Here is a 9,403-nt window from a genome sequence, read left to right as displayed (position 1 = left end):
AAGACAAACAAACAAAAACCTAAGTGTAATAACATTATTACGTTATTGTGTGTTTTGTTGATTCTATTTTTAAGAAATCTTATATAAGAGCACTTTTTTTCCAAATATTATTTTTATATTCACTTGGACAAAATGAGGGGCAATAAATACTTACAAAAATGACAAGAGTACTAAAACAAAAGCCCTCCAGTCATATTTAGAAACTAGTAATGACTCATGGATATAAATCAAACAATGAAATTGTTAGTTTCTACATGAAATTTTCCTTTTTTTTTAAGTAAGGTGAAATACGAGTCTGTTAAGTGACTTTGTGGACTGGAGTAAGAGGAACCACTTGCAGCTGAACACCCCAAAGACCAAGGAGCTGGTCTTGGACTTCGGGAGGTCCAGGACAAAGCCACGTCCAGTGTCCATCAGAGGCGACGAGGTGGAGATAGTTGACAACTATAAGTACCTCGGCGTGTGGCTGGACAGTAAACTGGTCCTGCAACACAGACCATGTATATAAGAAGGTTCAGAGTAGACTGTACTTTCTGAGGAGGCTTCGATCATTTAACATCTGCAAGAAGCTCCTCTGCATGTTCTACCAGTCTGTGGTGGCCAGTGTCCTGTTCTATGCTGTGGTGTGTTGGGGTGGAAATGTGTCCAAGAGGAGTGTCAACAGGTTGGACAGATTGATCAGGAGGGCTGGCTCTGTGGTTGGAATGAAGCTGGACTCACTGGTGACAGTTGCTGAGAGGAGATCATTGAACAAACTACTGTCCATCATGGATGATGACAGTCATCCTCTGAACACTGTCATCAGTGAGCAGAGAAGCAGAATGAGTGCACAAATGCTCCTACCCAGGTGCAAAACAAATAGACTCAGGGACTCATTCATTCCTCGGGCTATTAAATTGTACAATTCTGAGTTCGGGGGCAGGAGTGGAGTGAAAGTATCTGGATGTTCTGTTCTATGTTAGTCTTTGTATCCTTTGACTTTGTTGTTTTTCTTTGATCTATGTTCTTTATCTTTATCTTTAGACTTAGATTGTGTCATCTTGTTCTTTCTCTTTATGTTCTTCTTCTTATTTTATTTTTTATGTATTGTTTTTTATTGTTTATGAAAAATTGCTGGCAATTGGAAAAAAAACAATTTAGTCAATTTAATCAATAAAGTTTTACCTTACCTTACCTTACCTTATACCTCTTATACCAATACGCGTGCTCTCTCGTACCCTGTCTGGTACAACATGTAAGTATTTTCAGCTCAAAGGGCCCTGGTTAAGTTTCTTTCTTTGGTAATTCAGAATATGCATTTATCTGAGTTAGAAGCTCATACAAACACTGACCCTGACACATGAAAACCCCTAAAATGTTTGTGACAATTATATTCCACATAGTAGTTTCTTATATTTTTAGATTTAAAATGTTCACCCTACGGTTAATATTGTCTTAACTTTAGAAACACCATTAACTTATTTGCCAACTTAAATGGTCTAGATGGTTGATGTATATTTTTTTTAGATATATATATAATAAAAATGGACAAAGCAGACGAGACGACACAAAGTCCTCGTAAAACTTTTGTATAAAACACAAGTTAAAAATGTTAAATTGAAATATCAAGTTTTGACTTTAAAACGAAGGCATCGCGAGTGTGACCACTGCGCAGGCGCAGAACCTCCACCCTGCGAGCGCCCGAGTGTGGCGGCCATTTTACTGTCTTCCCTGCTAGCTAGCGACGCCGCTCAGTGTGGCTGAATTCTCGATACATAGTTTCACCTCTGCGTGCACTTCTGATCCACACAACGATGGCCGACCCATCTGGAGAGACGGGGCTTCCAGAAGGTGCCGAGGTGAAGAAGTTGTCGGAACTGAGAGTCATTGACTTGAAGGCCGAGTTGAAGAAACGGAACTTGGACACCACTGGCGTCAAGAACGTGTTGGCGGAACGACTTAAAAAGGTTATTAACCGAGCTTTTGTTAACTATAGGATGATATACATTAAGAACATTCAGCCAACATCTCTTCCTAAACGAATGCGTTTGAAATAGTGCGATTGTTGTTGGTTCCTGTGCACGATTCAAGCGATGCTAACCGTTAGCGGAAGTGCTCAGCAAAACATACATGATACTATAATTATTTAAAATACACGTGTCTGCTGCTCTTTTACCATAACATTTTTTCAATGCAGGCGGTCGAAGAAGAAGGAGGGAATCCAGAAGAAATAATAATTTACCAGGATTGTACTCCAAAGAAAGCTACGTCCAAGCGTGCTATCAAAGGTAAATGATGTAGACTTAACGCTTTCACGTTTCTAGTGGAACCAGTTTTTTTAAATTACATCTAAACAGAACCAGTTCTCTTTAAATCATGTTAAAACACATTTTGCCTGTCAGTGTATATTGGTGTTGCCATCTTTGATTTGGTTAATGGGGAGGTCAGGGTTCAGAAGAAAACACTTTGCAGTTTATAAATAACCATGAAAGCATAGCATACAATTTAAGTATCTATAAAAGTGATGGTTGACCCAAAATTCTAATTTTACTCGGTCTACTCACCCTCATGTCGAAAAAGGTTTGATAACAATAAAATGGACATGAATGTTTGCTTATACCTTATTGATTGTTTGATGGTTTAAGCGCTTTCTGACCCTGGTCTGGAAAAGTGCTATATAAATAAAAATTACTTACTTACTTACTTATAAATCCACAAAAAAACGGATTACTCTGGAAAAAATCCCAACCCTTAGTCAACGTGAGGATGAGTAGAAATGAGAACTATCCTTTTAAAGAAGCCTAAATAAGGTTCCATCATGAAGTGTTGACCACCACTTTAATTTTATGCAGAAAACCACTTTCTTTGTATATTTTGATCAGTACTTATCATCCTGACCCTAACCCTTAATCTCAAAGTTTAAAAGTTGATGTGATTAATGTTAAGTGTGAATGTTTGCTTCAGATACAAAGCAAGAGAATGATGAACCAGAAGATGCTGCCGTTGAGGAAGATTCTCGTGATGGACATGTAAGCTTTTATCTTCTTTTTTTTGTGAAAATAGCAAACCCAGTTATTCTTAATTGATATTTTTTGCAAAGAATTTTGTTAATGTCCTAATTGACACTGTGCAGGAAATGGATATCCTCGACATGAGTGTTCTGGATGAGACGGAGAACGAGAATGCCATGTTGGCTGATGACAATGAAGATGATCTGCTTGAGTCTAGTGGGCCAGATGACGCTCTGTTTGAATCTGAAAAGGTAATATTTTTAGATTTGCTTTCGCAAAAATAGTTGAGATTTAACAATGTTTCTTGTTACAGTTGGATGAACTTAAAATGGACAACAAAATGGAAGACGAGACATTTTCATTGGCTGAAATGGTACGTTTAATTTGTTATATTCGTGTTGGACTTGAAAGTAGATTTTTCACGCATGAATCTGTTTTTAGGCTCCAGATGATCGAAATTCAGAGGATGGAGATGAAACAGGTACAGTAGAACACTTCTATAAGTTCAAGGTTTTTGGTCTAGCTAACGGCAATCACTTAAATTATAGAAGGGTAGAGAGACTGGAGGCTCAAAGGCAATTGCTGTCCCGGTGTGTACATTTGGATAACCAGTTTGAGTTCAAATATTTGGGCACAGTTACCAATGCTTCTGTAGATTCACGGTTACCATTTTGAAACACTTGGGCAGCAATTGAATGTTGGTTGGGAGGTTGGACAGTGTTTTTAGGTTGCCCCTTGAAGATCAAGAACGAAGACTACCAGGATTGGACTTTTTAGAGACAATGGCACATGGCTTGATATGAAACCTTGGGACCCTGGAGTGATGTTTTCATCCAACCAATGGACAATAGAAGAAAGAAGAAGTGGACTACCCAAGCCTCCTCCGCTGCCCTGCTGATTATGTACATCTTCAGCTTTGAACTTTCTTTGGACCAGGTGAACAGACTGAATGTTTTATCACCTGAGAACGGACTGTCCCTCTAGTTGTTGACTGGTTCTCCTCCAGCCTTTGAGTCCTATTCCAGTCTCTTATTTTGGTCTTCTTCCTTGATAAATAGACTTGATCTAAAAGCACTCGCCAGCGGTGATGACGTTCGTAATCCAGGCATCCAGTACCTCCTTTGCCATTGCTGTGTTTCAGAAGTGATTAAACTCTGTGCCATTCTATTCCTGTTAAATCCGTAGAAAATGTCAAAGTAGCCGGGTCTTGTTTATCTGAGCCGCTTAAAGAAGAAGAACCTCACCCGAACCCTGAGACGAGCCTTGAAGACCAAACCACCATTGAGGACCAAGCCACCACTGCACCTGGGAATGTCCCGAGCGTCCAAGATGTTATGGAGTCTGACAGCAAAGAAGATGAGAATACTGAGAAAACCCCAGAAGAGACAATAGACACTGAAGAAAAATGCTCGCAGTCTGTTAGTGTAAGCGAACAGGGCGAAGGGGGTGTAATGGTTGATTCTGAAATGGGGTCTAAGAAAGGGGAGGAAGACGAGAAGATGGAAGACAAGGCTGCTCCGGATTCAGCGGTGAAAGAGTCCTCTGTAGAGGGCGATGATCAGAAAAAGAGGTTTGTTGCTTTCTGTCTACTTGAATCCAAAATGGCTATCTCTGTTGTATTGGCTCCTTTGTGCCATAAAATTGGATCCTCTTTCCGAGGTAAAAACATTCAGGTCATCTTTTTCCGTTCTCATCCCTTACCTGCTCTGTTAGGTAATGGAAATCATTTGGTTTAATTACATTTATTCTCCTAAGTAATCGCACTTCAATATATGAAGGTGTCGACTTCTGTGTCCAGGTGAAGACCATTGTGCGATGAGTTGACACGTTTTCTCTTTTATTCTAGCGCTGAGGAGGAGGGCAAGGCTGAATCCAAAGAAGGCAAGGGTGAGCGTGTATATTTTTACTTTGCCAAAGTGGACAAATCATTCATGAATTCTGTTTTTAGCGGCTGAAGGTACTTCTGCAGCAAACAGTGGCAGGAATCTCTGGGTCAGTGGATTGTCTTCCACAACAAGAGCGACTGATCTGAAGACTCTTTTCAGTAAATATGGCAAGGTGAGCGCCATAGGCTGGTTGGATAACAAACCAAAGAGTGGTTACCATATTCTTACTTTTTTACCTCCATCCGACAGGTGGTCGGTGCCAAGGTGGTCACAAACGCCAAGAGCCCCGGTGCTCGCTGCTACGGCTTCGTCACCATGTCCTCCACAGATGCAGCCACCAAGTGCATCAGTGACCTTCACAGGACTGAACTACACGGCAAGATGATTTCTGTGGAACGGGTACGTTTGTGCCAAATCACTTTGCCAAATATTTCATTCTTAAGATTACTGATTAAATTCTTATCTTGTTCTTTATTTGACATTCAGGCGAAAAATGAGCCAGCAGGGAAAAAGCCTGCAGACCCAATCAAAAACTCAGCTGACGCAAAGTAGGTGAACCATTGAGGAAAAAAATTCTAGATCAATGTTTTCTCCTAAACTATAACATTAAAATGATTAATAATAATAAAAAAAGTAACTTATTTTGGAAAAAATTAATCCTGTTCCTAACATAAATCCTGTTAATATTCCATAATTGTATGTTTTTAAAGGGTGGATGGAAAGGCTGAAGGAGAGGGGGCTGATGGCAAAGGTGAGACGGAGCTATATATTCGTTTTTTGTTCCAGGTGGACGTGTTCTATCGTGACTATAAGACTAAATGTATATTTTTGAACCAGGGGCAAATGAGCGGACTGTGGTTATGGACAAGTCCAAAGGAGAGCCGGTCATCAGTGTGAAAGCCAAAAGCAAAGAACGAGTAAGTTATTGTGGAGAAGAAAAATAGTGACTAAATCTCACGGAAGAGGTTTTTCAGACTCTGACCCTCGTTTGTCTTCAGAGCTCCAAGAGTCGTGACCGCAGGTCCGCCAGCAAGGACAAGAAGGAGATCCTGACGTTTGACCAGATCAAAGAGCAGCGGGAGAGAGAGAGGCAGAGACAGAGAGAGCGAGAAGTCCGAGAGGTGGAGAGGCGGAGATACACGTAAGAGTCCATCATGTCGTCACATGTCAACTACTTCTTCTACACAAGTCGGTATTTGTTGTGGTGATAAGTGATCATTAACTTTTGCCTTTCTATAGTGATCGTGACCACCGACCGGATCGTGAGCGTGATCGTATTAGAATCTTCAGAGAGAGAGAGGAGCGCAACCACCTGATGAAGAAAAGGAACTGGCTGGAGGTACGAATGTTCTCAGTGTGTCATTGTCCCTGCGGTCGTAAAATGAATAACAGAAATTTAGATTTAATACTTTATTTCCAGCTTACTTGTAAACTTAAATGTACATTTTTGGCAACTGTGATCCACATGGTGCTATATAGTTAATTAAAATAAATATAATTCTTTATAATGGATATGAACTAGTGTCTGTTTTTCTTCACAGCTGGAGAAGGAGCGGCTCGACGCAGACCGCATGGAGCGTCAGTTCCTGGAGCGAGAGAGGATGCGTATCGAATACGAGCGGCGACGCGAACAGGAACGTATCATGAGGGAGCGCGACGAGCTGCGACGCCAGCAGGAGCAACTGCGCTTTGAACAGGGACGCTCTCTGAAGAGACCTTACGACATGGACGGCAGGTAATGAATCCACATGATTGGTGGACGGAAGAGACTAATCGGGCCCTTCACCTCGCAGTGTAATATCAATGTTCACCATTTCTGAGCTTCTTCAAAATACTGCAGGAACCTTTAACAAACTTTTAGGACAGACATTTACACACTGATTTTGAATTGGCTGATGTATGCAGAAATGTTTGGCTGAAAACGAATTAAGGCCTCAGTTTTACTTTTTACAAAACAAGAGTCTGGTTCTCACTCGGGCTGTTCACTGTCACAGGCTTTAGGAGCCACTAGAAAGAAAATGAATCGAGTCCTTGATCAAAATGTCTTGTTATTGTTTCCATTTAATGTTCTTGTTTGTTTGAATTTCCTCAGAAAAGACGACTGGCCAGACAAGCGCATGAATCTGGACGACCGATATGGTCGCTCGGACTTTAATCGACAGGATCGTTATCAAGACTTTGACCATCGAGACCGAGGGCGTTTCCAAGACGACGTGATGATGGACAGACGGGACAGCAGCCGAGATAGTTCTGTAAGGAACATTTACTGTCCACACTGGTTAATTCTAAAATAACCATGTATTTCTGAAACTGTCCTGATTAAATACATTTGTTGTTTTGTTTACCTGCAGCATTTCTCAGACCGATCTGAACGACACGGCAGAGATTCCTGGAGCGGAGGTTTTGACAAACGCTTGAACCCACGGTGTGTATGATCAAAGTTTACACATCAAATAGATGTAGGATCGTTATCAAATAAGATTCATGTTCATGTTAAAACGGTGAACTATAAAGATGCTAATGTTTTAAGATGAGTGAGAAACAGAAACTTCTAATACAAGTAAAACTGATGTTGAAGTTCCTTGGTGAGTGTTTGTTGGCGGACAACACTCAAAATCAAAAGGATAACATCGCAATTAAACTCGTACTTGATGCTGAATTTACAATTTGTTAGGCCCACGACCGCTAAAGGATTTTTGGCCTTATGTGATTTAGTTTATGACGAGCTCAAACTAATTTGAGCCAAATATTAAAAATGTAATATTCGCCACCACTATTTTAATAATTTAAGTAGTTTGTTGCCTGAACATTCAATCATTGATGATTTCTTTCACGCTAGGGAAGGAGGTAGAGACTGGGACAGGAAGATTGATGGAGACAGAACCTGGCAGAGTAAGTTGGATAGTTAGGATGATGTAGTGGGTGTTGCTCTGATGACGTCGTCGTTGCTGATGCGTCTGATCTGGTTGATGACTTTCAGGTAGAGATGGTGGCATACCCGGGCAGAGTCACGTCAGTCGTGGCGGGATGACGGGGTGAGTAAGTTTGTCTACACGTCTGACCCGCGTCTCTCTCTCTCGACCGTCACTCATCTTCTCACCGTTTTTACTTGCAGCAGCCGAGGCAACTACATGAACAGCGGAACGTCTCAGACTTTATCCGGAGCGCTCAACAGACAGAACCAGCTGATTCAAGGCAGCGGGATGCAGAGCGGCGCCTTCGGTCGACGTTACTAGTTCGCCTCCTAGTGCTGGGACTGTTTTGATTTGACGCAAAATAGAACTTTTTTCTTTCTTTTTTTTTTTACCTTGTTTTACATGAGGACAAATGCCTGAACTGTCCCACATTGTCATTAACCATTTTTACTAGATATTTTGTCACTTTTGAACTTGCTTTTTGTGTGTGTGAAACATTCTCCTCGCCTCAATAAGACCTTTTGTGTGAAGGATTGGGACATTTTTATCAGCGATGCAACATATTCAGTATATTTAAGTGACGCCAGCCTTATGGACCTGCAATCGTTCACTCCTGGAGTCTTCATGTTACATTGTTTTTGCAGCATATGCTGTTCATTATTCACCTTCTATTTAATGGTTCAAATGAGCGAAACCTTTGGAGAGAATCACACCTTAAACTTGACTGTAGTGGCTGTAGTTGACTTATGTGCACATGGAGTGTTAATAAATGACGATGTTATCAAATGATGGATCCGTTGGTAAAAATTGAATTTCGAATGCTGGATTAGGTTCACGTCAATTAAACTATATTTCAAATGGGTATAACGTTTACAGTTGACTTTTGGTATCTTCTAGTAACATTTATAAAGTCTTAAGTTGAAGCATGAACAAGATTAATAATAAAGAATGTTAATATTGGACAATTTGAGTTTTTATAGCTCATATTTCCATTCTTCAATGTAACCTTTCAAGAGTAAAAAGGACTTATAAATACATCAACAAATAAGTAAAATGTATTTTACCTCATGTATATTACGTGTACAAGTGTTTTCCGGTACAATTAGCATTTTAACGGCTAATAAGCTAACGATGCTAAACATTTCGTTCTGTCGAAAATACTACGAATTTATCTCTAAACATTTACATTTTAGTGACGTATGATGGTAATTTCTTTGAAAATAGATGAACGCCAAATACCTTGGGCTACTTAGAAAATGAAAAGAATTACTTATCCAATTACTTATCCAACTTCTCTTCATCCGCGTCCACCACCATACGTCCAGCAGGGGGCGTAATGGACCCACAAATGAAATCTCGGTAAAGGTGAGCGTCACTGATGAGTAAATCCATTCACACGTGACTGGGGCTGTTATAAGCTGCTTTTATTTGTTTAAAGTAACTTTCAATTCTCTCAACCGTGAACAGCCCTTGTGTCAATAAAGCCCAGACCCACCGGTGAGCGACGACCTTGGATAAATCAGTGCAAACTGGGTGAAAAATGGCTGTGAAACATCAAGTACCAAATGTCTATTTTCTCAGATGTGCCCAGATGTTTTCTCTCTGCACGCTC

General features: G+C 40.5%; 1 protein-coding gene across 4 annotated transcripts; it reads left to right on the top strand.

Moving 5' to 3' along the window:
• Window positions 1-1,686: 1,686 nt before the first annotated feature.
• safb (scaffold attachment factor B) lies at window positions 1,687-8,577 on the top strand. 4 transcript variants are annotated; one of them, XM_087783741.1, is made up of 21 exons: window positions 1,687-1,946; window positions 2,177-2,267; window positions 2,944-3,008; window positions 3,113-3,241; window positions 3,304-3,363; window positions 3,432-3,471; window positions 4,176-4,560; window positions 4,837-4,877; window positions 4,939-5,048; window positions 5,126-5,275; window positions 5,363-5,424; window positions 5,587-5,627; window positions 5,714-5,793; window positions 5,875-6,017; window positions 6,116-6,215; window positions 6,418-6,611; window positions 6,969-7,128; window positions 7,228-7,301; window positions 7,716-7,768; window positions 7,857-7,911; window positions 7,995-8,577. In XM_087783741.1, the coding sequence occupies exons 1-21, from the start codon at window positions 1,794-1,796 to the stop codon at window positions 8,110-8,112; spliced, it is 2,304 nt and encodes a 767-aa protein (XP_087639867.1). In that variant the 5' UTR covers window positions 1,687-1,793; the 3' UTR covers window positions 8,113-8,577. The 4 variants fall into 4 exon arrangements, 2 of the variants coding, with proteins under 2 accessions (XP_087639867.1, XP_087639866.1); XR_015710512.1 differs by having other exon boundaries at window positions 1,688-1,946; window positions 7,721-7,768; window positions 7,992-8,043; XR_015710513.1 differs by having other exon boundaries at window positions 1,688-1,946; window positions 7,721-7,768; window positions 7,995-8,012.
• The last annotated feature ends 826 nt before the right edge of the window (window positions 8,578-9,403 follow it).

The sequence above is a fragment of the Callionymus lyra genome, chromosome 2 (assembly GCF_982586985.1).
Source record: "Callionymus lyra chromosome 2, fCalLyr1.hap1.1, whole genome shotgun sequence".
Taxonomy (NCBI): Eukaryota; Metazoa; Chordata; class Actinopteri; order Syngnathiformes; family Callionymidae; genus Callionymus; species Callionymus lyra.
This window is presented reverse-complemented; position numbering and strand designations above follow the sequence as displayed.

What these genes read in the sequence shown, in the direction of transcription:
- safb (XM_087783740.1), top strand. Translation starts at nt 1,794, where the DNA reads ATGGCCGACCCATCTGGAGAGACGGGGCTTCCAGAAGGTGCCGAGGTG. An exon ending in AGATGATTTCTGTGGAACGG is followed by an intron (nt 5,276 to 5,362) that starts GTACGTTTGTGC and finishes TTTGACATTCAG; the next exon opens with GCGAAAAATGAGCCAGCAGG. An exon ending in AAGCCAAAAGCAAAGAACGA is followed by an intron (nt 5,794 to 5,874) that starts GTAAGTTATTGT and finishes GTTTGTCTTCAG; the next exon opens with AGCTCCAAGAGTCGTGACCG.